Source organism: Andrographis paniculata, unplaced genomic scaffold, assembly GCF_009805555.1.
Source record: "Andrographis paniculata isolate CXL003 unplaced genomic scaffold, ASM980555v1 Contig45END, whole genome shotgun sequence".
NCBI classification, from domain to species: domain Eukaryota; kingdom Viridiplantae; phylum Streptophyta; class Magnoliopsida; order Lamiales; family Acanthaceae; genus Andrographis; species Andrographis paniculata.
This window is the reverse complement of record NW_026137579.1, coordinates 2,661,592-2,687,868: the sequence shown is the minus strand read 5'-3', so window position 1 is coordinate 2,687,868 and position 26,277 is coordinate 2,661,592. Positions and strand designations below refer to the sequence as shown.

Genomic DNA, 26,277 nt, shown 5'->3' with positions numbered 1-26,277 from the left:
AGTACAGACAGCCTCTCCCAGAAACTGGGGAGTCAGTCTCTTTTACCACCTACTATGCATAGATAACCATTGTCACAGATAATATTGAAGCATGGATTAAGATCAAATTACTAAAAAGAATAAATTTTTGATGTATCACTACATGGGGGAATGTTAATAATAGTTAATCCCATTGGATTCCATTATATTGCAACACCTGTCCATTGTCTTTTTTTTTTTTTTGGTTTGTTTTTTAATGGTCTGGTTTCAGGAGAATTCCTTTCCCCTCTCCCCCTCGCATGCCTTTTTATATTGAGAATAGATTGGAAGAAAAAGCAGCAAATGCTCCAAACTTGCCCTTAAACAAATCCACATGTGGACAGATCAGAGCGACAGTTGATTTTTAAATATAATAGTCACAAAAAATAAAAATAAATTAAACTAGGTATGCATGAAAGACACATCTCATTGGTCATGCTTTGGTGTTCCCATTTTGTATATAAAGGAACCCCCTCTCCCTGTCTCTCTCCCTCTTTCGCTCTCCTCTCTCTCATTCTCCCTCTCTCTGTGTTTTCCACTTGTGGTTGCTGTTGCTACTTGCTGCCGACATCACTTGTCTTCTTTGTTCTTCAAGGGACTTCTGCTACTTTGAGGTTATAACTGGTATGTATGTATGTATGTATGTACGTTGTCTGTTACTGTACAGTCTCACCTGGGAGTTGGGGATCCCGGGACTTTTCAAGAAGCAACTGCCTTAACGTTGGATTTAGTTAGTTAAACTGTCTCTACCTTGAATTCATCTAATTTCCTTATTCATGGCTGAGAATAGATTCTATGACTTGGGTTTTTCTTTTGCTGAATCCTTAATAATTAAGAAAGATTGATTGCTGGCCTGGTTTTTGATTCGCTTTGGTGATGGCTTCTTCTGTGATGTTTTCTATGAAGATAACTTGTCTGTATGCATCATCAAGATTTTTAAAACAAAAGTTTTTGCGCCGGCTGTTTAATGGTAGCGTTGAATCATCATCATCTTTTTGTCTCTAAGTAATCAGATAAGGTTCCATTCCAGTTTTATATACTATTTAATTCATTAGTCTGTCTTAATTCGGACACTGTTTTTTTGCTTTATTCTATGTTCAATTATTGCCTCCCAATATCTCTTTTTAATCATATTCTATTTGAATATTAATATTCTCCAAAGACTTTTTCTGATTAATTTTTATCTTTATTTTCATGAAAAGATTGCAGCTTCTGTATCTTGCTAATTAATTCCTCGATTCAATTTATGACAAACGCCTTTGTTAATTCCCTAGGGTTTCTAGGTTGGAGAAATCGTGCCTGAAAAATGACTATGCACACTGTTTTCTTCAAGGAGCATCAAGAAAATGTTGCTCAGGACTCCGGCGCCGATGGATGTCTCTCGTCGGTGACGCCATGGTCTGAACTCAGATCTCAGCCGCAGCCGGCCGTGGCTTACACTGAGACTTTTGGCCAGTCAAAGATGGCGTCGTTGGAGCTTTTCGCCGGTGCTAAGCAGCCGGAAGAACATCAATTTGGGCTCGCCGCAAAAGGGAATACCACACCCTTTACCCTCTTCTCCGGTACACTAACATATTTCCGTACACAGCTTTTATTTACCATCTCTATATCTTTACAGTTTTCTGCACTTCCTTCTATCTGCTAATGGTTTTGATATAGTCTATGTTTATATAGCAGTCATGAGTTGGAAGTCTTATTATATTTACTAATTACCACAGCATTAAACTAACATCACCATGAAGTTATTAAGATCATGAGGTAATATATGTTCTATGCTTTGGAAGATATGAAAAAACCCTCCTAAATATTTTAAACTAATCAGTGGTTATTGATGTACATAAATAGTAAAGATATATACATACATATATATATGTATGCATGAATGCCTTATTTACAAGATTGACAACTCATGAGAACCTAATCGATCTTCTTGAGGTTTGAATTATGAGACACAGTACTCAGTTTAATGATGATGATATTTAGGTGACTACAAAGCTGCTGATCAGAAAGCTCAAATCCAGACAATCACCATGGATGGAGGGCATTTTGACATTGGATTCGGGCAGCCTTTGGTAGATCTAATTAATTTCTCAGCAATGTACGGGATTTACCTTTTAATTTTTCATGGATAAACACATGATCTTTTGCTCAAAACCGCTGGTGCAGATTTATGGGAAATATCCTTATGCAGAGCCCTTTTATGGCGTCAACTCCATCTACGGGGCTCAAGTTGCGGTACGTTAGCTCATATCCATCCATGTCGATTCATAGAACAAATTAATGAACAAAACATGAAAAGTTCATCTCCCTCACTCAAATATTCTGTTGTTTGAATGTACATCTCATTGCAGGGGCGCATCATGTTGCCGATGAGCATGAGCGCTGATGGAGGGCCGATCTTCGTCAATGCCAAGCAGCACAACGGCATCATGAGGCGACGAAGGAAGCGCGCCGAGGCCGAGCTGGAGAATAAAGTTCTGAGATATCGCAAGGTTGGATTATGACCCTATATTCTTTTAAGCTGCTGCTTCGATTAAAAAAATTTCTTGCAACATATTGATGAATATATATCGGCTTAGCCTTATCTGCACCTGTCCCGGCATCTCCACGCAATGCGGCGCCCTAGAGGCAACGGCGGGCGGTTCCTCAACACGAAGAACACTAGTGGCGGCAGCGAAAAGCCAGCCCTGAAGAGCAACACTACCACTGCTACAATTACTTCTGCTACTACTACAGGTGAGTGCAGGAAACAGAGTGGATCACAGGTATCAGAAGTGCTGCAAAACGATGGAGGAGGGATTAATTCGAAGGGAACGAATAGCTACAGCAGCAGGTCGATGAGTCCGAATTCGGAAGTGACGAGTCACCACCACATGTTTTTCTTGAGGGGCGGCAGCGGAGGTGGTGGTGGTGGCGGTGGCGGGGGCAGTGGTGCTCAGCATCACCATCAGTTTCAGATTAATCGGCTCCACCCTTCGTTTCAGCCGTTTCCGGATGTGGCGGATACCGATCTCGGCATCGCCATGGCAGCTTCCGGTGATTACTGATTGATGAGAGCGGGAATTGGTGTCCTGTTGAGGGAGCCATTCCCGTTTGGTGATGATGATTTGTCGCTTGGGCAACTCATTCTTGGCTACTCCATTCATTTGGAGAATTTGAACTATGTGTCTTGTCTGTGTCTGTGTCTGTGTAGCATAAATAATGGATGAAGCTTGTTGTTTGTTAATGGCGTCGTCTGCAACTTGTCTAAATTATGTGAGACTTTGCTTGTGGTCCTCCGTCCAGACCAGATAAGTATGTGTAGTGTGGTTTTGTTTGGTTTGGTTTGGTTTTGTTTTGTTTTGTGTGATCGTATTTTGGTTAAATCAAGAATCGAGTCTGTATTATAATCAGCATTTTCTTGATTTGACGTGCGAAGCGAAAACCATCTGTGTATTATATTTAGTGGTGAAAAAATATAAATGAATTGTAGCTTTTGTAAGATACCCAATCAATCACATATATAAACCCTAAATAAAATTAAATGTGAGGCCAACCCCAGATCAGTAACTTTTATCTGCAACAATTTCAGCCCAAGATTTATCCGACCTTATCCCCATCTCGTCTTCCTCAACCCGGAAGGACCCAATTATCCTTCGTTTTCTTGATTATTGATTTGATTCTCTACTGCGGAGGGAGGAGAGAATAATGTCGGCGTCTTCTGTCGCAGTGGCAGCCGCTGCTGTCAGAACTTCTTCTTTCTCTTTGCGTTCAATTTCAAGCGATCATCTTTCGCATCGTTTTTTCATCCCCGTCGGGACGACTCCGCCGAGAATTATCAAGTTTTGTGTAATAAACTCTCCTCCTTATTCCCTTCCCTGGTGCCCAGTAACTTGCTGCGCTTCGACTGCATTCGACAGCGTTGAGCTGAGTAATGAAGAAGAAGAAGAAGAAGAAGAAGCAGAAATTGAAGAAGCAGAATTTGAACAGAAGGAAGAAGAACGACCTGAGCCTCAACAAAGTGGTGTTGAAGATGCAGTGGTCTCTGAAATTGAGGAAGGAGAAAATGACGTGGCGCAATCTGCGGATGCTGGTAGGCTATACGTAGGGAATTTGCCATTTTCAATGACTTCTGCTCAATTGTCTGAGATCTTCGCTGAAGCTGGTCGCGTTATTTCTGTTGAGGTAAAGCTTTTCTGGACTTGGAAATTGGGCACTTTCCAATTTGACCTTCCTTGATTATGCGATTTGCACACTACCGAGTTTTGATAATTCTGCAAGAAACTGGATTCAAACTATGGTGTTGAAGCTTTTTACAATTGGCATAATTATGGTTTCTGATTTGAGTCTTGTGACACTATGAGATATGCAGTTTTCATGTCTGCTTCAAGATATGAATTAGGAAGGATTATGATTAGCAATTTTGGTTTATGTTTCTTGATGTGTTTGTGCTGATGCTCCTTTATATGCATTTGAAGATTGTCTATGATAGAGTTACCGATAGAAGTCGAGGATTCTCTTTTGTTACTATGGGAAGTGTTGACGAAGCTAGAGAGGCAATCCGATTGTTCGATGGAGCCGTAAGTTTCTCCTTGTTTAACAAATGCTCCATTGCCATGTTCTTAGTTCTTGCATCGAATTAGTTGAATCAGCATATGCTATTTCACATTTACAAAACCCTGTCATAGTATCATGTCATTTATGTTCTTTTTCATCATCCCTTTTTGTGTCCAGCAAATTGGGGGTCGGACTGCGAAGGTGAACTTCCCTGAGGTGCCAAGAGGCGGCGAAAGGGAAGTAATGGCCCCAAAAATAAGGAGCAGCTATCAGGGGTTCGTGGATAGTCCTCATAAAATATACGCCGGCAATCTCAGCTGGGGGCTAACATCTCAGGGCCTGAGGGAAGTCTTTTCCCAACAGCCGGGATTCCTCAGTGCCAAAGTCATCTACGACAGGGACTCTGGAAGATCACGAGGCTTCGGATTCATTACATTTTCATCGGCTGAAGATGTGGAGTCTGCGCTGAATGCCATGAATGGAGTGGTAAGAATATGGTGATTTTGAGCTGTTCCTACTCCACAATCAATTCGCCATTATCGATTAATGTTAAACCATTTTCGCTCGTTTAGGAGGTAGAAGGCCGGCCGCTAAGGCTGAATCTGGCGGAGCAGAGAGGTATTCCTTCTCCATCGCAGTCAGGAACCTCCGGCGAGCCACTGTCGAGCATCGCTACCTGATCGGAGGAATCCAATTGTGGTCAAGCCTAGTTTCTGATCACGGTAAGCATATATCCATGGGTGTTCATACACCGAATATCTATAGATTAGCTGCGGATCAATGGTTGGTGTAATTTTTGATAACATAGTTGAGATCAGATGTATTTATCATGCATGTATGTATGTATATTGTATAGGGTGTTGGTCTTTTGAACATCTTGTACCGAACCCAAAAGCGCTGAAACAATAAATAAATAAACTGAAATCGCATTTCTATGAACAGCGATTCGTCGGCCGTCTGAAATCTGCAGTTTCCCCAAAAACGCGTCGGGTAGAACATTCGTTAAAAAATTCCAACTTAAGCAATCCTTAAAAACCCGTCCAAACGAAAAACCCATTTCCAGACATCTTCGTCAGTTGACTTTTCTGGCAGGTATATTATTAGTCGTACACATTTTATTGCCTGTTGTTGAACCAGAACAGGACAGGGCAGAGGAACCTATTTGACCAGTCTGTGCTTACCCGTTCAACCAAATCCTTCTCCAAGTCCACCAATTCATCCTATAACATTACAACATATAATCCATTTTCCTTTTCTGTTATCTATCCCCATTTCATTTCTGTTCTTGTTTCTTCACCAAAACTCTCTAGATTGACGTTTTTTCCGATCAGGCAACCAATCAGATCCTTTGAAAAAAGATGAATGATCTATTCTCCGGGTCGTTCTCCCGTTTCCGGGACCAGGGGCAATCGCCGCCGCGGGACTCCCACAACATCGAGATGACCGGCGGTGGAAACGCCGGCGGCGTGAATCTCGACCGGTTCTTCGACGACGTGGAGGCGGTGAAAGACGAATTGAGAGAGTTGGAGTCGCTGTTCAGTCAGCTCCAGAATTGGCACGAGCAGAGCAAGACGTTACACAACGCGAAGGCGGTGAAGGAGCTCCGATCGCGGATGGACGGCGACATCGCCGCCGCTCTGAAGAAGGCGAAAATGATAAAGGTCCGGCTGGAGGCGCTGGACCGGTCGAACGCGGCGAACCGGAGCATGCCGGGGTGCGGGCCGGGGAGCTCGTCGGACCGGACCCGGACGTCGGTGGTGAACGGTCTGAGGAAGAAGCTGCAGGAGATGATGAACCGGTTCAACGAGCTGAGGCAGAAAATGAGCTCCGAGTACAGGGAGACGGTGCAGCGGCGGTACTACACGGTGACGGGGGAGAACCCGGAGGAGAAGGTCCTGGACCGGCTGATCGAGACGGGGGAGAGCGAGACGTTTTTGCAGAAGGCGATACAGCAGCAGGGGAGGGGGCAGGTGATGGAGACGATAATGGAGATCCAGGAGAGGCACGACGCGGTGAAGGAGATGGAGAGGAATCTGAGGGAGCTGCACCAGGTGTTCCTGGACATGGCGGTGCTGGTGCAGAGCCAGGGGGAGCAGCTGGACGACATCGAGAGCCAGGTGAACAGGGCCAATTCCTTCGTCAGGGGAGGGGCGCAGCAGCTCGAGGTCGCCCGGAAGCACCAGAAGAACACCAGGAAGTGGGCCTGCTTCGGGATCATCCTCCTGCTCATCGTCATCTTGATCATCGTCCTCTCTATTAGGCCTTGGCAGAAATAATTAATTTGTTGTTGCCTTCATTGTCTAATAAATTACCCCACTATTGTTTTTTTTTTTTTTTTTTGAGATTTCTCGATTTTGTGATTGTATTTACTACTACTTTCTTTGCCTCATTATTATCGTTATTTATTATTATTACTCTATTATTCTTTTTTTTTTTTTTTTTTTTTTTTTTTGCAGTTTTTTAAACTTGTACGTACAGTAGTGATGAGAAAATATTTTGTCTATTCATAATTAGATTGATTTTATTTTAACAAATAATATTTGTGATGACACACTAACGGCGTTTGTGATGTGCAGTCAGCAGCTACTCTACTCTCTCTACTGATTATTAGTGGGGATGGATAATTTTGTGTATAAGCTAAGCTGCCGTCCAAAGCCGGCCTCAATGAATATTGTCTGTTGCTACAATAATTAGTACAAGAAATCGACAAAAAACTTTACAAAATGCAAGCACGTACTCAAGAATTAATTCAAACAATATTCAGGTTCAGGAAGACATGTAATTTTGGGGCTAAATTCATTCTTTCTGCAGCACGGTGATATGATAAGAATGGCCCTGGCATGTCCCCGACGACAACGCTTTGGATCCAAGCTCATCTTCTCCATCGTTTGACGACACAAAATTCCAGTGCAACAAGTAGTTTGATAAGTCATATGTACCTGGGGCGAACACACAAATCTGAAGAGGAACTTGGACAGAAGATCTCAGCTCGAGGTTGAACCGGGTTGAACTTGTTCCAGACCAAATGAATGGTGGAACACTTTCGATTGAATGAGGCCTGCCGGCTCGAGCTCCCAATGCATCAGCTGCCACTCGAATCTCACTGGGATGGGATGTGTCATGCCATCCCACTTCACTTCCAGAGTTTGAAGTACCACTGGTCAATGAGCTTACAGCATTCGGGCCATCGAGGGTGATGATACGAACTGATATGAGGTCTTCCGAGGAGTTGGAGACGGTCATATTCAGGTTTATTTCGCATAAAGCCAAAGAGAAGTCATGTCGAATTGACTTGGGGCCATCCATTTTCCACCATATTGGGGTTTTGCTTGCGATGCTATATAAATATCAAAAAAGGAGAATGGAAACATAATCAGCTTTTCGTCAAAACGGAAACAAACATAATAAACCAAAAAAGGAATATGGCCAGCCATATTAAGTGTAGAGAATCAACAATTGTGAAAAAATGGCATAGATCAGATATATAACAATCCAAGAAGAACAGGATAACAGATGCACTTTTGCAGAACCTAGTTCTTTTCTAGTAAGAGTTGTCGAAAGGAACGTACCAGCAATGGCAGGTATGGTGAGAGAACAATTCTGCAGTCTTTGGAGGCCCTGAATCGCTGTCACTCTGTGATTCGTATATGAAGATGAAATCAACTGTGCCTTCATGATCCTGATGAAATTCCAGAAGCTATTACAAATTATTGAGGATAATGACATCAGTATAGGTGTACAATAGATCAGTTCGAATTGAATATGATCTATGATAAAGATTATGTAAGATTAAGACCTCCTCTCTTTCTTGATGCAATCTTTCATGATGGTGAAAAAGAACAAGGGGAGAAGAAGAGGCATCAAAGAACCCTCTTGAATCACCATCAAGTCTCACATCTGGCATCCCTGATTTAGAAAGTGATCTCTCATCTTCAATATGTCCTTGTGTTTTGCGATTCTGAAGACCACAGTAAAATTCAATAACAAAGCAAAGGAAATTACTTGATAAAGAGATATATTAGTGTATATCAGAAACAATAGCATTATATGTTTAGAGTGCTAGCACAAATAAATTTCAGGCCATAAATAGTCTTTATCCATTGGGCAGCTGTAATTTCAAGGCAGACTAATCAGCGAAAGAGTATCCATTCATGCAATACTAGAGATAAAATATGTGAGCACTAAAAAATTAGTACCAAATATTTTTGTTCTGGTCTGGAAAAGATCCAACAGATCAATTAAGAGAAGTTCTAAATTGAGAGACAAACCTTTAGCTTGAAGAAGTATGATAAAGCCTGACCAGCCACTAAAGGTTCCAAAGAAGAGGCAGAATCCATGGGTTGGAGCATTGAAAGTTCCCACTGATCTCCAACAGATGACAGTTGACGAAGCTGGAAACTTTCTGAAGTGGTTCTGTTTATAACATCCATCTGTACAAGGAATTCTTGCAATTTGGATGGACAAGGGCTGGTTTGGAATGACACCTCAAGTGATGGAAGCACCTAGTTCAAATGAATTAAAAAATGTGAACATTAGTGCAGATGTGTTTTTGATGCATATTTTCTATTACATTGTGATACAAAAAATACATATATAATGCGGAAGCATTATACACTTATGGAAGCATAAGAAAGGAGGAATCTAATGCGGCACATACACATTCAATGAATATTACCAGTGAATCAATAGAATAACTTATCATTCAACAATTAATACCATCATCATCCATTTCTGAAACATACCTCGAAGTTGTAGTGCATGCATAAAGTCCGATACGGTAAAACAGATGATCCATCTTCTATTTCATAGTAAATAATTATGTAAAGTGAAATGCTTCCAGCTGCTGCGGCCCTAAACCAAAGGGGCCACTTGAGTGGTGTTTCCCATGAAATTGCCCTTGTCTATTCAAAACAGAAACCACAAAAATCAAATCATCTTACAGGAAACAACCCAAATAGATTAAAACACATACGAAGCAACTTACCTCAGGGAACACAAATATGCTATTGGCTGCTTTAGCAACATCCACTTGTGTGCAAGTTTCTGACAAATTTTCCTGCTTCCTAAGGCAAGATGGAAATTCTGAGTTCATGACATCCTCATCAGCAACGTTAAGAAATCTAGGATGACTGATCCTCATCTTCAAATTCTGTCAAGACAGAAAATGGTTAAGGCAACGATGAGCTGATTTTTCCTCCATTTAGTGTTGCTAGGCATAGTCATATGGACAACATATAGCAACAAATAAAAATTTATCCTCCTGATTTTATCGATATTATGGGAATATTTAATGAATTTAACAGAAAATATAATATGATGGCAAAATATGGCTTAATATGGATACATGCTGACCTTCAGTACAATGAAACAAAACTAGCAATGATATATCTGTCAGTAAAAGAGATATTAGGGCATGGCTAGAATAAATAATACCTTCACAGATAGCTTGGATGGATTCTTCAACTCTAAAGTAAGCTGACGGAGATCTCCAGCATATACAGATTTAGGGAAGGTGTGAATAGCACCCTCAAGCCTGGGTAGACTCTGGATATTGAGCAAGTGGTAGTAGCATAGCCTTTATATTAATGTACAGTCACTCCAGATAAAGAAAATAGAAACAGAACAACACCAAGAAAAGCTCAGAAAGGCACCTTAATCACCAGGAACTGCAGCTTATCTTTACCCGACTGTTTTGCTTTCTTTTTCCCTTTAGGAAATTTCTTCTTCATAGCATCTGGGCTGAAGTTATGAATTCCAATCACTGAGTTAGAGAGTTTCCACCTAACACCAACCACTTCTAGAGTGCCTTCTGCCTTGGGAGTGACTGTTAGCTGAACCTGAAGAACAAGATAGAAGACATTAATTTTAAACTTCAAATTAATACCAAGTGCAGCAGGTCACAATGAAAATGCATCTTTGACTGAATTACCAGCTCATCCTTTTTCAGATTTTCAATTATAACCTGATATACAAATGATGTTAACAATTGCTTCAGTATAAACACTAGGGGCATTAAAACCCAGATATTGCTAGACTTCTATGAAAAAACTCTAAGGACATATGAGATTTATCATTTGCATCCTATATGGTAATATAAACTAATAGAAAATCATGAAAAAACTGAGGAAAATAATAATTTTAATCATAATCATAATAATAATAATTGAACTAAAATATATTCGTACTCCAAAGTGGAATAGCTTATTACATCGCATCTCCTTATATAAACTTCATACTCAAGTCCAAAAGCTTTGCAGAACCAAATGATATTTAAATATATATGCCTGCACTTCTAGTTTCTTATGGACTATGTTATGAAAATGAAAGCTTGCTTTGTTGGTTGACCTAGACTTTCACATGGAGTGACAAAGATCTTTCCCCCACAAATTAAATGATTCTACAGAAATAATTCATTAAATAAAAAGTTCATTCTTAGAAGATGGAAGTTCCTTCAAAAAAAAAAAAAAAACTCAAATAAGCTATCTTTGATGACTTATGTCAATCCACCTATTTAAAAGGGTCCCATTCGCCAGTCTCTTAACACTTCTATCCAATATACCCAAATATGATTCCAGTGCATCTATAGCAATGAACTCATAAGAGTACCAGAACAGAGGCAATGGACTCACAATAAGGATGTAGAGAGCTCACCAAAGTAGTTTCACCTCCTTTCATTGCAATGTCAACTTCTGATAAAGTAAATAAAGATCCTTCCGAGTGGGAGTCCCTGCAACCAGTGAGTAAACAATTGATGGGCCAAAATGGTCAAAGCATCAAGTACTTGGCAAAACATAGTTTTATTAACTTTTCTCAGAGACATACCCACTAGTTGATACAGTTCTCAACTCCTCATTCTGAAAATCATTTAAAGAGCCATTTGCACCTGGGTTGTTGAAAACAATTATAACAAGAAATAATGCTGGAAGTTGGTTTCAACTTTAACTTTCAGAGAACATAAAACCAAGATCAATCTTCTTTGAAATAAATCAAAACGATCGAGAACATGTACAACTCGAATGTTTGAGAAAGGCCATGGTCATGAAAATTATTGATGATAGACTGGGAGCACAAAATCTACCTGATTCAGTTTCATCATATGCAGCCGAATGTTTGCATATTAGAGAAACATTTGAGACAGAAATAGGAAACTGAAGAGGGTTTTTAAAGCTAATGTCAACCTTGATGGCCTCTGAAAAATCATGAAAAGCATACATTAGCAAGGAAAAAAACTTGGAATGCAAATATTTGACAATGAACAATACAATTACGTATCAATTTGTATACAACTGTAAGAGATAATAGATCGGTCGCAGTAGATAAGATTACGAATCAAACTGGGCAATAAATATCCAGAGTTCCAATTTGACAGTATAATATGTATACATCTTTCTTTAAGGCTTCTGAAATTCAGGTGCATGTATCCATAAGATCAAGCATCTCAATTCAGCTAAAATCTGAACAAACCAAGTGTGGCATCCATAGTGGTTGGGAAACAAATTGCACATTTTGAGCATCTAAGCTGCAATAATGCAGTATATTTAATTTTTCTTCTGAAAGAACTTAAGAGACATGGAGCATATAAATTTGGAATCTTCCACAACTATTTTATTTGTAAGCATATGACATAGTAATTTTTTTTATTTTTTTTTTAGGAAAATACTCCGAAGTATGAATGACTCTAACGTTGGACCGTGATTCGAAAAATGGCAGCAAAAAGTCCTGGATAAATTTTCAACTAGAACCCAAAACAACTTCCATACCTCCAGCAACACAAACATTTGATTCTTTGTACTTCTTTGGTAAAGTCTTTGATTGAGAGTCCAGCCAGTTAGTCTTCATAACTGACAATGATGGAATCAAATCCTCCTCCAACGATTGCCACATAGTTTCTTTAACACTGGCCTGAAACATGCAAAGAAGAGATTGGGAATAAATTTGAAACATACATATATAACATATTATGTCAAAATTTACATTTATTAAACGAAATTTGAATATTTTATTATAATAAATTGTGAATAAAATTATATTTATATAATTTATATATTAAAAATTATATAATACATAGATTAAGTCGAACTTGAGCTTGAGTTCAAGTATTGTGAGCCAAGCTCGAGCTTGATTGAACCTAATGAATCAAGCTCAAGCCACTATTTTACCTTGACTCTTAAACAAGCCGAGTCAATTTCGAGTCGAGCTCACTCGTTCAGCAGCTCTACATGTGAGTAGTTATCTCCACATCACAAATAGCAGGGAACTATTATATTATTAAAATAGATTAATTATGACACCAGATTCAGATCATCAATTCCAAGAATAAGACTGGAGAGAGACTTAATTTGAAAATCAACAACCATTATTGCAAGTAATGTTGATAAATAGAAAATAATGAATCAACTAATAGAGTTGTCAGAGAAGAACTCTGCATATTTATAAGCATCATTACATACATGTCAGATAATCAACAAATTATAAGCAATCTGCCATAACAAGGAACTTTATTGGAAAAAGAAATACCAACTTACAGCTGCAGGAGATGCATATGTCCGATGATCTTCGAAAACAACTTTATTCAGAGGAAAGTTAATTGCAGGTAATTGAAGCCTCAGCAACTCAAATGTTTTTCCTGTGTCCTACATAATCAAGGAAAAAAGCAATATTATTGACACCATACAAAATAAGATGCAACATTTAACACAGAAATTAAGCCTAAATCTAAGAGACGTATGTGATCATGCAAAAACTAAGACATGACACATCATGCACAAAGAACAAATAGATGTTACTCTTCAAAATTCCAATGCAATCCTTAAAGAAATAATGTGTAAAACTACCGGTAAGTTGTTTTATCAGTACAAATTGTCCTTCCATGTCAACAAACCTCTTAACTTAATATGAAACCTCAATTTCCAAATATCTATCTTAACAATGCATTAAGTATTCCCTGTTAAAATTTCAAACCAGATTTCATGTAGTCTGGATTCTTTTATTTTCTGGAAAAAAATATATATTAAGAAATAGTCCAATTGATAAATAAGTTATAAGTTGGCATGATCTCAACAAAATTTGAGCTCTTTTTCCTTTTGAATATGCTTGTAATTAATAAATTAAAGAACAAAGCAAAGGAATATATGGCTCGGTACAATCCAACAGCTCCTTATACACAAAAAATGGCTCAGGAATTGTGTTCTTGTTACAATCAATGTGCCATGGCACAGCATTTATAACTGGTTTCATAATTGGCATGGCGTGTCTGCCAGGGATGTCATCAAGGCCACAAAACTAAACAGCATTTTGAAGATTGGCACTAGCAGTTCTATACGCAATAAGGTAAATCAATGCTATTTGCACCTTTGTGACAAAAAATTGAAATGGAGATTTCAATTGTTATTGGATGAACAGATACTACAGAAGCCAAAATATAATGACAGTTATAGATAACTGAAACCAACTTTGTATCAAGCAACCTGAATGATCTGAAAAAAGTCTCTCAAAAACAACTCCTGAGTGGTCCTGGACTGATGGACGCACACCAGGACTTCTAGCATGTTTTTGATAGCCTCATCAAACATCCCCAAAAATCCATACCACCTGAAACATTTGAATGTGGTTTCATAAGTACTACACTCAGCGCCAAAAATCCCGGAAAAATTAAGTCTTGGAACTTTTTCAGAATTTACTTTCCAATGTGGAAATGAACATGGTCCCTGATATGGCTCCAAGCTGTGCCTTTGAAAACTAAAAGAGCTCCCCTGTAAGTTCTGATTGCATGTTTTAACTTACAAAAGGAAAGGGACAGATTCTCAGATTAGTCTTGTAAAATAAGTGTAGACTATGAAGACACCAGACTGATAAGAAACATTACCTGATCAGATTTCTTGTATAGGTCTCCAGAAAGAACAAGATGAAAGCCATACTTCCGTAGCATGGTTGGTTTGGATAACAAGTAACAGTATGAAGCTTGTTCAAGCATAACAGCAGAGTGAAGAGGATCCTAACACAAGAAGTTTTAGTAAATAGAAGGATAGCATCCCATCAGTTAATTTTCATAATTATGGGCATTACCTCACCAGAGATACGAAAATAGACACCTGCAGCATCATTAAATTGATTCCTAGCCTTCAACATTTCAGCCCACCAAATACCACATCGTGTAGCATTCCGCCATCCAAATTGCCCGATTTTCTGAAGTTAAACGACATCCATGGCCATCAATTTAAAAATTGAAAGATGAAAAACACCTATAAAAAGATAATCTTCTAAATCAACTTGTGGAAACAAAAACCTACCACAGTGCAAATACAGAACATCTTAAAGAAATCTACAAGCAATTCAGATATTATATTAAAAATGCAGGGCTACTGTTAAGAAAGTATTTTACAAGGTCCAAAACTATAATGCAAGTTAGTAAAGATGTTCATTACTGATCAAGTAGAAAAGGCTGATTAGTTTACTTCCAGGTCCCAGCTAGGTTTCTTCTCAAACAAAGGGCACCTGCATGTAACTTGATCTCATTCTTTTATAGCCCTTTTAGGCGTCAAAAACCAGATCAAAAATTTACTTCTCTAACTTTTCCAAATCTCATTCTTCTGCTAATGAGATTTTACAATACATACCCTCTAAAAGATAAACATAACAAAATGGCAGACAATTAATTCGAGAAAATACTAAATAGCAGCTTTTACAGCCATGCATTGGAGAGCTGTCTCCCAGGAAAAAATATTTGCCATATTTTTGCTGAAAAGCACAAGGCCATAACAAACAGAATCAACTATTATTCTGTTAGTGAATACCAAATATGTGCTAAATGCATTCTCCATGCAGTACTCAGCATCTTTTCTTGATTGATCCAACATAAAATAAGTCAGTCCCATAATTTCCTGCAGAAGCAGTCAATACCCCACGTCAAGTAAAGTATTGGAAGACAAGAAATGGCATAAATTACCAATGTCAGAAAAAGGAAATCATTGCTAAATCTAGCAGTCAAATATCATTGTAACATAACAGCATACAAGCAGACAGAAGGCAAACAGGAAAGTTACCTGAACACCAGCATAACGTTTCCACGCTTTATCAAGCTTGTAATCGGTAGATATAAGCCGATAGTTTGATAATGCAAGTTCATAGTCTTGTAACATGAAAGCATAGTCACCCAAAACTCTTATCTGAGATTCTATGGAGCTAAAAGTGTACCTTCAGTAAGCAAACCAAGTTAGACAGAGCTTGCCATGTTGCACAACTATATATATATATATATATATGAATATATATACATATATATCTTTATCAATAAGATCGCACACTTACGTAGATCCATTTGGATTCTCAGGCACATCATCTTTTCCTTTTCTCCACCATAAATTTTTTATCTGGTTTCTGAAACCCTTCCTAGTTGCAGAAACCTTGTTTGGAAGATAATCCAAGTTGAAGCAAAATAAGATAACAAATTTTGTGTTTGATCAAACAATTTTGAGAACAAAGTATCTGATAAATAGAATACTGACCTGCTGATTAAGCACACGAATTTTGAGCTCCATATGGGGAATGATGCGTTTAGATGAAAGATCATGTATTGTATTTCTCAACTGTGCAGTTTAGAAATAAAGGATTATCCAGATGAGGCAAAGCATTACAATTTCCCAAAAGCAATTAATTATAGCATGGGATAACATACCTCTTCTATATCATCCATATTGAGGAAACAGCCTACTTGCTTGTCCTTTGAGTTGATATTTTTCTGAAAGAAATACAAATAGAAATGAGAGACCATAAAAAAATGGAACAGAAATTAACTCACTTTTTCCTTACATAAGATGCCCATGGATTTTCATGATGTTCGTTCATGCCACCATCAGAAGAGTTTATACACAACAAATGGCAATCATTTGCACCATACTTATTCCTCATTTCTGTAAAAATTCCAGTAGCTCTGCACATAAAAGATGAAGACCAAGAAATGCATATGTAACAATAATACTTATAAAATGAAAGAAGCATTAATGCATACAATGGCAATTCCTTTACAAATGTTCTCAAGCAATACACCATTTACTGTCAATATCAAGAAAAAACAGTGAAGCATCAAGGGCATACAGCAATATAAGCTTCAGTTCTCACTAATGAATGATGATAAGCATGCATGGAACCAAGATTATATTTAGAAAGTCCAATTTACTCAGTGAAATGAAGATAGCATATGATATCTCAATATCTCATTAGATATTTAAGCCCGCTGCAAGATAAAAATTCAAGCCCACAGGAAGGAGAGAGCATTTACTTTTCTAACATGCCATCTTGATTATCATGAACCAACAAGAAATACTTCGGAATCTTTGGATCCATTGCACCATCATTGAGGAGAGAAGGCAACTGGCTCGGATTGAAGAGATCAATAAATTTGTCAATAGGATCTTTATCGTTTGAAGAAACAGCAACAAGACCTATCTTGCATGTGCATGAACAAAAGTAAGACAATCAATCTGAAAGACCTGCATCTCAACTTTCAAATGATGATTTTGAAACAGAAAGGAGAAGATGAAAAGATATGCAGGACAAAGAAGAAAAGATAAACCATCTACACACGTTATGTGTAAAAAGTATAAAGGCTTACAGGCAACTGGATGATCAAAAGCTTCATGTTCTGAAAAGGAGACAGCATCTACCAGCTCTTTGTTAAACTTTTGAAACCACGATGGCACAAACCCTTGCTCAGTGGCTGAACAAACACACTAATCACTCACTCAAATTTCATAATAATTGTTCTCAATGTTGAGAGTAAGGTCTTGTTTAAAGTATAAGCAATTAATAACATCACATAAGGCATCAAATATAGTTAATGAAGATGTTAAGCAAGGTGTGCATTAAGTGTTCATAATTTCCACTAAAATATTCAAGACATATCCAGAACATCCTGAAGGATTACTTCTAATTTATTTTTATCTGATTCCAGCACCTGGGCCTGAGGTTATAAGATGGAAGTTTGAAGCTTACATGCTATTAAAGACTCAATGTCTAGCGGACCTGAACCCAGCTCAGAAACATCTCCATCTCCTGCAAGGGTGATAACTTGTTTTAACCTCTCCTTGGTTGCCTGGATGATCAGTAATAAGATTAAGAGAAAAGGAAGGCAATGTCAAAATATTCTTTAACTCCTGTCCTGAAATTGACCGTAGCAAGAAAGAATATTTGATTATCTAATTAGCATGAACAGTTGATAAATCATGGAATATGTCTTCAAATGATCGCAGCAAAATTTATCTGACAATCTCAGTTGCATGACATTAGTATTTCCTATTATTTTTTTAACAGTAGTTTCCGCGTTAATCCAAATGGAGAACATATTTTAAAGAAGCATTCATTTATTGCACAAGCCCCCACACAGGCAAAAAAAATATAAAATAAAATAAAGAGCAGCAATATATGGTGGATACTGGACCGTTAAATCTTTGGATATCAAATGTTCTCAAACATTTTGGTTTCTAAAGAATCATACCTCACAAGCAATATGCCACATCTATTACGGCCAGTTCTTCTCCCAATTCCAAATTAGTTGATATATCAACTGTTTGAACAACTAAAGAAACTATTGAAATGCAAAATAACCAAGCTTTACTTGAGTGCAGTAAAAGCCACAGAATTTCAGGATTCCAACGGCAACCTAATTGTTCCACTTATATACATCATGGAGTTGGCTCTGAGATATTATACATGCTTACTACAATTCTATATGGCAACGAACAATCTTAGGGTTTCAATTTCGTATAGTTCTTCAAAACGAGGCTTGTCACTGAACCCCATTGGCACAATTTTTAATTGGTGCTTTTACAATAAATGATATCTGTGGCTTATACGATATGAAATGTTCAAGCACGCATGACACTCATATGCTTAACAAAATGTTCTTTCATGACTGCAATCACCATCAAGATATCTCAACCAAATGCAGAAACAAATAACTTAGAAAGTTACGTGCCTCAATGTTTGGCTGCCGAATTGCCGAATTATAAAAAAATCTCAACTTAAATCTCCTCAGTCTGTAAGGCTGGTCACTAGCAGTCCTCACTGGCACTAAAAATCAACAGAGGAATGAATTAGGAAAGTCGAACATAAGCAACCCTATTGCCAAGATTGTTGAGATGGCGTTAAAGTATTACCATCAATATTTTTGAATTCGCTGAAGGGCTCGAGCATTTCAACGAGAGATAATCCGTTTTTCTGGCAGGCCTCCTCGACAAGCGGCGTACGGAGTACCATGACCGCCGGAGTGATCTGGTCTAATAGCATCCTGCCAAGCTTTGTGCTCGCCGGATCCGCCATCCTCCTCGGATTCGACCCGGATCGCCGGACGAAAAATCTCCTTCAGATAAAACCACCGGAAAACACTTGCAGAGCCTCACTCGTCTGGGTTGACTCGTTTTGTATGGAGAAGAACAGAAGGCGCAAACTCAGATCTTGCGAAACGAGAACGGGAAGACGCAGGCGAGATCTCTACCAGTATTCATTTGGGCCGAACATGGCCCAATTATGACGTCATGCTCTGCCAATTTAATTGAATCTTTGGGCCCAAATAAGGCAAATTATAAATGGGCAAAACAAAAGCCCAATTATTATAATCTGAGTACATATCAATTAGGCATTCCATAAATTAAATTGTAGGCAGTATTGAATACAGAACTTACAGGATCCAAGAAGCCCACGATCCAAGACATTCGCTGTTACTAAAATAAATTAAATTTAGGACATGCAATAAACCCTAGTACAGCTCGTCACTCCCACACCCGGGACCAAATGAACCCACGCCATTTACACCGACATATCCAAACCACATCCACACGATATGGTGTCCAGGTCCATGGACCCGGGTCCAGTAGAGATACAGTTAAACGGCAATCCTCCAAAGCTTTCTGTCCGGGAAAGCAAGAACAAATTTGACTTTCCAAGGTAGTTGCCCTCCCCACCAATCCCGATTCGCCACGTGTCCCTCGTCAACGACGCCACCCATCATCATCCTCCGGGGCCGACCAGTTGCCGCAGCTCCATCGTACTTCACGGCCCCGGAACCCAACCCACACGTGCACACGGCACGTGCCCCCATGCACGTTTTTTATATAACCTCGTCGTCCGCGATGTTAATTACTAACAGGATTTTCATCCCATGAAATGAATAGATGGAAAGGGAATGGAAACCTAATGTCGCCGGAGCCGGCGCGGAGATGTCCCCGGCCTGCCCGCGCTGCGGCTCCGCCAACACCAAATTCTGCTACTACAATAATTACAGCCTCACCCAGCCCAGGTACTTCTGTAAAGCTTGCAGAAGGTATTGGACCAAAGGAGGCTCCCTCCGGAACGTCCCCGTCGGCGGTGGATGCCGGAAGAGCCGCCGTGGGAAGCCATCGATGCGCGTTAACGTTGCTGGTGGCGCCGCCGCCAGGGCGAATTACCACCGGGATGGACCTGAATCGAGTCGATCGAATCAACACCGCCCCGACGGTGGTGCTACCATCGATCTCGCCGCAGTTTACGCAAATTTCCTCAATCAAGCCCCGAATCGCATCGAATCGAATTCTGAAATTGTGATTCCGTCGTCTTCAACCGTTGGGTTTGCAGATTTCCAGGGTTTGGATATCAGCCATGGGAATTTGGGCAGTACTTGTTCTGGTTTTCTTGAATGTGAACAGTTGCCTGGAAATTTATCAGAAAACGCGATTTATAATTGTAATGGGTACGACGAATTTAATCATCAGCAGCAGCAGCAGCGACGGCCGGCGCCGATTACAGGAGATGCGACAGCGAGTGATAGTAATAATAATTTTGATACGATGAATAATCCTATAGAAAATGCAGCGCCGGCGGCGTTGCCTCCATTGCCGGGAGGAGCTGACGAGAGCGTTACTGATGGCCACCGGCTGCTGTGGCCACCGTCGGACCAAATCTTGCCGCCGCCGGGTAATAATGGTTTTCAGGGAATGGCAGTGGCGGTCGGTTCGTCCGAACCGGAAGGGCTGAATTCAGAAATACTGATCAATCCGTTTAGTCCATTAAATCTTGAAGCCATTTTCAGGTCATGATTTATGAATCTTGATCAGTTAAGTAGTATTCTGTAATTATTTACTACAATTTTTATTTTATAGTCTTTATATATATCGAGATAGAATAGTGTCTCATATTTAGTTTGGATTTTTATAGATGAAACGATATACTATATGCTGTATTTTACATACACACTTAAGCATATACAAATTTATATACCTGTGTACTCAGCTCTAAGAGGGATTCTACAAGCATTTGAAATTTGCAATAAATACACATACAACTACAATTAATAACATATACATAATGTATGGAAGTAAGTATTAAATTCAATGTGCATGGTTTTGCGTGCATCACATGATCCCAGATGATCGTGCTCATGATCCCAGAAATTATATATATTTATTTAAATAAATTATTAACCTCCACCTACGTGCTGTATCAACTACTACAACCACATATATATATATATATATTAAATTAATTAAGATGAATTAATTCGCCCAGTCTATATATATATATTAATATATACTCTCAAATTTCAGTCCTTCAATTTGAAATTTCCGAGGAAAATCAGACATACACTGGGGACTTTTCTGCTGCATGCATGGAAATATTCTTGCTTACAGTCCAAAATGATATCCTTAATTCTAACCAAATTTGGAACTTTCTATACTTTGGTATTATCTGTGCTCACAACTATTCAACAATACTGGTAATTATATCAATGCCTAGAAACAATTAGCCAGTACAGTTAGTTGACTGGACAAAATTGACTGTGAATAAAGAAAGCATTGATAGAAGCTTCTAGAAACGTACACTAGTCTAAATTTTTTTTTCAATATATTTAAGTTAGAAGAATCAGGTATTTAGTGCTTAAATCAACATATATGCATTAAATTGAATTGATCTAAGCTGCCTAGCTCAGTCATAGCACGAGCATGCATATATAATTTGGACAGGGCAAGCAATATTTGACAATTTTAGGTTATAATTAATTACTTATAATTTATAAATTGGCTGCTAGCTGCCTTGTTGATTTATCATATACATATATGAAAAAAGATTTTAAAATATACGTATATTGTTAGTTAGTTAGCAAAAAAAATGATTTCAAAATATCATAAATTACGAGTCTGCAATAATTAATGCAATGCCGTAGAACTAATTATACGAATTAGTTAACAGACTAATAATATGTTTGCCTCTAAATTCAACTCATTATTTCTATACAAAAATAAAATAAAATATAATGATTCGATCGATGTCCTTGGTGAGAAGATACCACAACCTTCTAGTAAAAATAAATTAAATGCAACATATAGATTGTTCAACAAAAACGGCTATATATAAGAAATATAGGCATATTCATGTATGTGGTTATTATTGCAGTCTCCATTAACTGTGAGTTCCAGCTAGTTTGTCTTATCTACGACAGTCTGGATTGGTGGATAGATGTATACACATATATGTGTACATTCATATACAGCTGCTATCAGCAATGGACTTTAATTAGGCCCAGCTGGGTAAGGACCAATATAATGTTGCAAAAGTGACTTGTCACAATGCATGTAATAATAAGTCATAAAAGAATGCCACTGTATTGAAAAATGAAAATAAGAGGAACAATTAATTTTAAATCAATTTCCTAAAAAAAATTAATCTTCCAACAATTTATGGAAGTCCAGAAATTAAATACACCTGGTGATCAGCTAATTCTTACAAAACACATATACTTTTAATTACATGTATCTCTGATTAATGTTTTCGTTAATTAATTCGAATTGGGATCTGAAAAAATCCTAGTGTTGGGTACGCAATGAGAATTCTTCCAGGCCCTGGCGTTCGATCGGAGAATCTCCCTGGCTCTCTCCTTCGTCTTCGATCCACAGTCTAACTGAAGAACTAAACACAGTTTTGCGACGACGCCGATCTGCAGCATCTCCAGCAACACCGCCGGCGTGGCTGAGTGCCGGGAAATGGCCTGAAGAATCCTGAGAGCTTTCTCGCTCGCCAATGGCGAAACCCTAAGGATCTTCTTGGAGACGACGGCCAATCCGGCGGCGTGATTGAGGAACTCGGCTCTCCCGTCGGGACACTGGCAGAGGAAATCCAATGCTGTCAGAAGCATTTCGCATGTTCTTCTGTCGGGAGAATCGAGCAGAAGATTGATCAGTACAGGCACTGCTCCAGCCTCCACTAATTTGATTCTGTTCCTCCCCAAAGGGCCCACATTGATCAGTACTTTCAGGGCAGCTTTCGTGATCGTCGGGCAGATTCGATCTTTCATGATTTTGATAAGCTCCACGAAAAATTCCAGGCTGGAATTGATGATTTGGGATGGATCCGCCACTTCCAGGGCGGATTTTAAGACGACGATGGCCTGTGCGCGTGACTCTAAATCCCCAAATTGCATAATTAGGGTTAAAGAATCGATGAATTTGGAATTAATAGTTAGGGTTTGCAGGGACGATTCTGATAACTGGAGGGTGTAGAGGACGGCGAGGGCTTCCTGACAGGCCTTTTTAAGGTCTGACAAATCTCCGGCGGCGTCCGGCGACGATGCCTGGCGGGTTTTTCCGACGATTAAAGAGGCCAAGAACTCGCCGGCGCCGGCGCTCTCCATGGATCTCTTGTTCGTCTGGCTCTGGGAGGCGATGGATCTGAGTCTCTGCAAGCATTTGATTTGCAGGTGTGGGGAATTGGCGTCTTCTAGAAGCTTCAAGATCTGGGGCTTAGTGACGGGGGCTTTCGGCGTGGGGAGGCGCTGGATGCCATGGGAGGCGTGGAGAGTGCACCAGGACTGGATAAGCCGCCGGAGAGTGATGTTGGGGGTGACGATTTCCGTGTCGGAAAGGGGCTGTTTCGTGACGGGGCAGGTGCTGTTCTTCTCGGAGAAAATCCATTTTTCGATGCTGTCCCTGTCGTAGGTAATGCCTGTGGAGATCGTGACGGGGTCTTTCATGATCTCCAGGGAAATCGGGCAGAGGAAGTATGGGGGGACCTCAATTTCTGCCATGGATGGAGCTTGATTCGATTTAGGGTTTCGCTTTGAGGTTTTTTTGGAAGGAGGAAGAAGATGATGATGATTTTGGGAATGGTTTGAATAATTGGGCAGTGATTTATATGTGAGGTTTCCTTATTTATATGTGTATTTGGTGTGACTTTCAAAGTCAAAACACGCACATTTAAATATAGTTGGAAATTTTCTTCTTTTTTTCTTTTTAAAAATAAAATTCGTGTGGGGCATATGGAGGAAACAGACAAGTAGCCGTAGATTCATTTGACTTGAGATTTATTTTACGAATTGTTAAATATGTGTTAAAAAACTGGGGATGATTTTGGACCCAAGACTTTTCTAACGTGTCGTGGGACCCATCTAGTCAAAAGAATCTTTTTGACTCTCTCTGTTGCCTTCGTGTAATAAGATGGTCAAAGCCTCTATTATTATTAATTTCAATATTGGGCTATTCAATATTGGGCTTGGCATTTTCTTATCGAGCCTTGAGCCATCTAGCACATTTTGCAAGTTACATATTATAATAGAGTTTTAACTATTCAAATATTTTCTTGTCTTGTATTGATCCAAAAAATAATAATAATAAAAAATAAATAAATGGATTATATAAAGATAAATCGTTTGTCGGCAATGGCTTCAAATTATATATATATATATATATACACACACCAAGATTGTGTTCAATTATTTGGTTAGACATTTTTTGTATTCAATCTTTATTTTATGTTTTACATACAATTTAACAAATTTAATTATGTGTTCAAGAGGATGTAGTTATTGTACTGATTATAATTACTCACCACAATAGTGACATCACACACGAAATATATACGGACATCACAAGGTATACATTAAAATAATGTACAAATAGTAAATGAATTGAAATATATGACACTTTGTCAACAAAAATATATAATTCAATTTATCTTAAAACATAAGATATTTTAATAAAATATACATATAAAATAGAACATACAACATATTCTAATAGTTTATACATTTGTATCATGTATTCTTTAACTATATTTTGTTTTTTAAGTATAACTAATCAGTACCCTAACTCTTCTCTTGTTTGAATTTATGTTTGATTAAATTTATTTTATACAATTTAATATATATATATATATATAATTTAGTAGCACAATTTATAAACAAATTAAAAATCATATAATCCCACATATCAAAACTCCCTTTGACAAAAACAATTGGTTATCATTTAAAATATATCAAAAAGCTATGCATCATCAGAATGTATTTCTATATTATTACAATCTCGATAAGAGTCATTATCTTGCTTTCTTGTGGACTTTTTTCCTAATAAAATATTACAATTAAACATCTATTTTATTTCAAATATTATATATAATATCGTGTATTCATACCTAATACTTATCTTGTATTAAAATTATTGTACCTAATTTTATTTTTTATTTTTACATTACTCTTACTAAATTTTAAAATAATTTAAAAGACCCCACAAATATTTGAAGACGAATAAATAAACCCTACGTACATACATCAAGGTATTATTACATTATTTCATTTAGTAGACTCTTGCAATTATAATTTTTTTTGTTTTTATTTTTATTTTTTATTTTTAGACAACTTTGACTTTTAAATTATATGTATATCAACAAATATACAATGAAGTTGTTTTTATGTGTGTGATTATTGCTAATAACTTTGCTAGTCATATATTATATGTTATGTAATTGTACACCAATATAATTCGGTACGTGATGACAAATCAATAGAAACATGGGAGGGTGGGAGTTGCAGAAGAAGACACGTGTTGATTACTGATTGGAGGGTATAGAGTAGAGGTATGGTGAAGTATGGGTGCTGGTAAATTTAACTATTAGAATACGATGAAAGGCAAAAATGAAAAAATGACTGCATATATATATATATATAATATTTATTTATAATTATATATAATGTAATTTTGTACACGTGATGAAATAATTAGTGAAATGATGTCTGTTAATATTAAAAATAATAACAATAATACTGTGCATTTGGGTGCTGTTCTGTCATCTCTTTCTGGTCCCTGACGGTGTCGAGAGTTGACCAATCCCACTCTCCTAACCAACCAAACTTTTATTTTTCCATATGCATATACTTTCCATATTTATTTTGTTAAAAAAAAATAAAAAATGTCAACTTTATTGTGAACTTTTGACCCTTGCAAAGTTAATAAAAATAAAAATAATAATAATAATAATAATAACAATAATAATAATAATAAGTGTTTATCTATATATATATATATATATGTATGAATTTACCTATACATGTGAATTTAAGGGTTCGTTTAATATATGCATAAATGTTTTATACATAGGCATTTTTATAAGTTTTGTCAATATTTATCAACTGTAATAAAAATATTACGTAAAATAATAATTTTTTTTAATAAAACATCATATAAAATACTTATTTTTATTATTAAAAAAATTCAAAGCTAAAAATATATCTCAATCCAAATTAAAGGAGATATTCTTTTGGAAAAAATAAAATTGAAAAATAAAAAATAAAAGTAAACAAATAAATAAGTATGAGTTATATTATTATTTTCTCCACCCATAAAATGATAAATGTCTATTTTTCCTTTTTATTTGTCTACAAAAATATGCACTTTATTTACAACAACAATACAATTATACACTTTTTTT

General features: G+C 37.7%; 6 protein-coding genes across 8 annotated transcripts; 4 read left to right on the top strand and 2 right to left on the bottom strand.

The window, feature by feature from the left end:
• The first annotated feature begins 492 nt into the window (after positions 1-492).
• Positions 493-3,413, top strand: LOC127251977 (nuclear transcription factor Y subunit A-10-like). The gene is made up of 6 exons (XM_051275961.1): positions 493-642; positions 1,293-1,580; positions 2,002-2,090; positions 2,185-2,253; positions 2,370-2,510; positions 2,598-3,413. The coding sequence occupies exons 2-6, from the start codon at positions 1,325-1,327 to the stop codon at positions 3,063-3,065; spliced, it is 1,023 nt and encodes a 340-aa protein (XP_051131918.1). The 5' UTR covers positions 493-642; positions 1,293-1,324; the 3' UTR covers positions 3,066-3,413.
• Positions 3,414-3,553: 140 nt separating this feature from the next.
• Positions 3,554-5,493, top strand: LOC127251978 (33 kDa ribonucleoprotein, chloroplastic-like). Its single transcript, XM_051275962.1, has 4 exons — positions 3,554-4,182; positions 4,476-4,577; positions 4,732-5,040; positions 5,127-5,493. Exons 1-4 carry the CDS (start codon positions 3,706-3,708, stop codon positions 5,232-5,234), a joined length of 996 nt encoding a protein of 331 aa, XP_051131919.1. The 5' UTR covers positions 3,554-3,705; the 3' UTR covers positions 5,235-5,493.
• A 157-nt stretch (positions 5,494-5,650) lies between these two features.
• Positions 5,651-6,968, top strand: LOC127251979 (syntaxin-121-like). Its single transcript, XM_051275963.1, has one exon. The coding sequence runs from the start codon at positions 5,913-5,915 to the stop codon at positions 6,828-6,830; it is 918 nt and encodes a 305-aa protein (XP_051131920.1). The 5' UTR covers positions 5,651-5,912; the 3' UTR covers positions 6,831-6,968.
• Positions 6,874-19,020, bottom strand: LOC127251976 (uncharacterized). 3 transcript variants are annotated; one of them, XM_051275957.1, is made up of 28 exons: positions 18,708-19,020; positions 18,527-18,621; positions 17,545-17,644; positions 17,165-17,269; positions 16,832-16,994; positions 16,363-16,483; positions 16,229-16,291; positions 16,059-16,139; positions 15,862-15,956; positions 15,597-15,747; positions 15,348-15,434; positions 14,620-14,739; positions 14,420-14,548; positions 14,235-14,332; positions 14,022-14,145; positions 13,080-13,187; positions 12,315-12,456; positions 11,633-11,743; positions 11,377-11,437; positions 11,206-11,281; positions 10,206-10,391; positions 9,988-10,098; positions 9,539-9,703; positions 9,297-9,455; positions 8,823-9,056; positions 8,351-8,512; positions 8,124-8,251; positions 6,874-7,891 (listed from the first exon to the last, which is right to left on the bottom strand). In XM_051275957.1, the coding sequence occupies exons 1-28, from the start codon at positions 18,868-18,870 to the stop codon at positions 7,351-7,353; spliced, it is 3,879 nt and encodes a 1,292-aa protein (XP_051131914.1). In that variant the 5' UTR covers positions 18,871-19,020; the 3' UTR covers positions 6,874-7,350. The 3 variants fall into 3 exon arrangements, with proteins under 3 accessions (XP_051131914.1, XP_051131915.1, XP_051131917.1); XM_051275958.1 differs by having other exon boundaries at positions 8,124-8,233; XM_051275960.1 differs by lacking the exons at positions 18,527-18,621; positions 18,708-19,020 and having other exon boundaries at positions 17,165-17,282; positions 17,545-17,645.
• A 456-nt stretch (positions 19,021-19,476) lies between these two features.
• LOC127252034 (dof zinc finger protein DOF1.2-like) lies at positions 19,477-20,697 on the top strand. Its single transcript, XM_051276030.1, has one exon. The coding sequence runs from the start codon at positions 19,722-19,724 to the stop codon at positions 20,619-20,621; it is 900 nt and encodes a 299-aa protein (XP_051131987.1). The 5' UTR covers positions 19,477-19,721; the 3' UTR covers positions 20,622-20,697.
• A 1,471-nt stretch (positions 20,698-22,168) lies between these two features.
• Positions 22,169-23,718, bottom strand: LOC127252195 (E3 ubiquitin-protein ligase PUB23-like). The gene has a single exon (XM_051276270.1). The coding sequence runs from the start codon at positions 23,600-23,602 to the stop codon at positions 22,358-22,360; it is 1,245 nt and encodes a 414-aa protein (XP_051132227.1). The 5' UTR covers positions 23,603-23,718; the 3' UTR covers positions 22,169-22,357.
• Positions 23,719-26,277: the final 2,559 nt, after the last annotated feature.

Coding starts and splice junctions, on each gene's coding strand:
- LOC127251977 (XM_051275961.1), top strand. CDS start 1,325: ATGACTATGCACACTGTTTTCTTCAAGGAGCATCAAGAAAATGTTGCT. Junction 2,091..2,184: donor TTGGATTCGGGCAGCCTTTG/GTAGATCTAATT, acceptor CCGCTGGTGCAG/ATTTATGGGAAATATCCTTA. Junction 2,254..2,369: donor TCTACGGGGCTCAAGTTGCG/GTACGTTAGCTC, acceptor ATCTCATTGCAG/GGGCGCATCATGTTGCCGAT.
- LOC127251978 (XM_051275962.1), top strand. CDS start 3,706: ATGTCGGCGTCTTCTGTCGCAGTGGCAGCCGCTGCTGTCAGAACTTCT. Junction 4,578..4,731: donor TCCGATTGTTCGATGGAGCC/GTAAGTTTCTCC, acceptor TTTTGTGTCCAG/CAAATTGGGGGTCGGACTGC. Junction 5,041..5,126: donor TGAATGCCATGAATGGAGTG/GTAAGAATATGG, acceptor TCGCTCGTTTAG/GAGGTAGAAGGCCGGCCGCT.
- LOC127251979 (XM_051275963.1), top strand. CDS start 5,913: ATGAATGATCTATTCTCCGGGTCGTTCTCCCGTTTCCGGGACCAGGGG.
- LOC127251976 (XM_051275957.1), bottom strand. CDS start 18,870: ATGGCGGATCCGGCGAGCACAAAGCTTGGCAGGATGCTATTAGACCAG. Junction 16,140..16,228: donor ATATGGATGATATAGAAGAG/GTATGTTATCCC, acceptor TAAACTGCACAG/TTGAGAAATACAATACATGA. Junction 9,704..9,987: donor CATCCAAGCTATCTGTGAAG/GTATTATTTATT, acceptor CTGTCTTGACAG/AATTTGAAGATGAGGATCAG.
- LOC127252034 (XM_051276030.1), top strand. CDS start 19,722: ATGGAAAGGGAATGGAAACCTAATGTCGCCGGAGCCGGCGCGGAGATG.
- LOC127252195 (XM_051276270.1), bottom strand. CDS start 23,602: ATGGCAGAAATTGAGGTCCCCCCATACTTCCTCTGCCCGATTTCCCTG.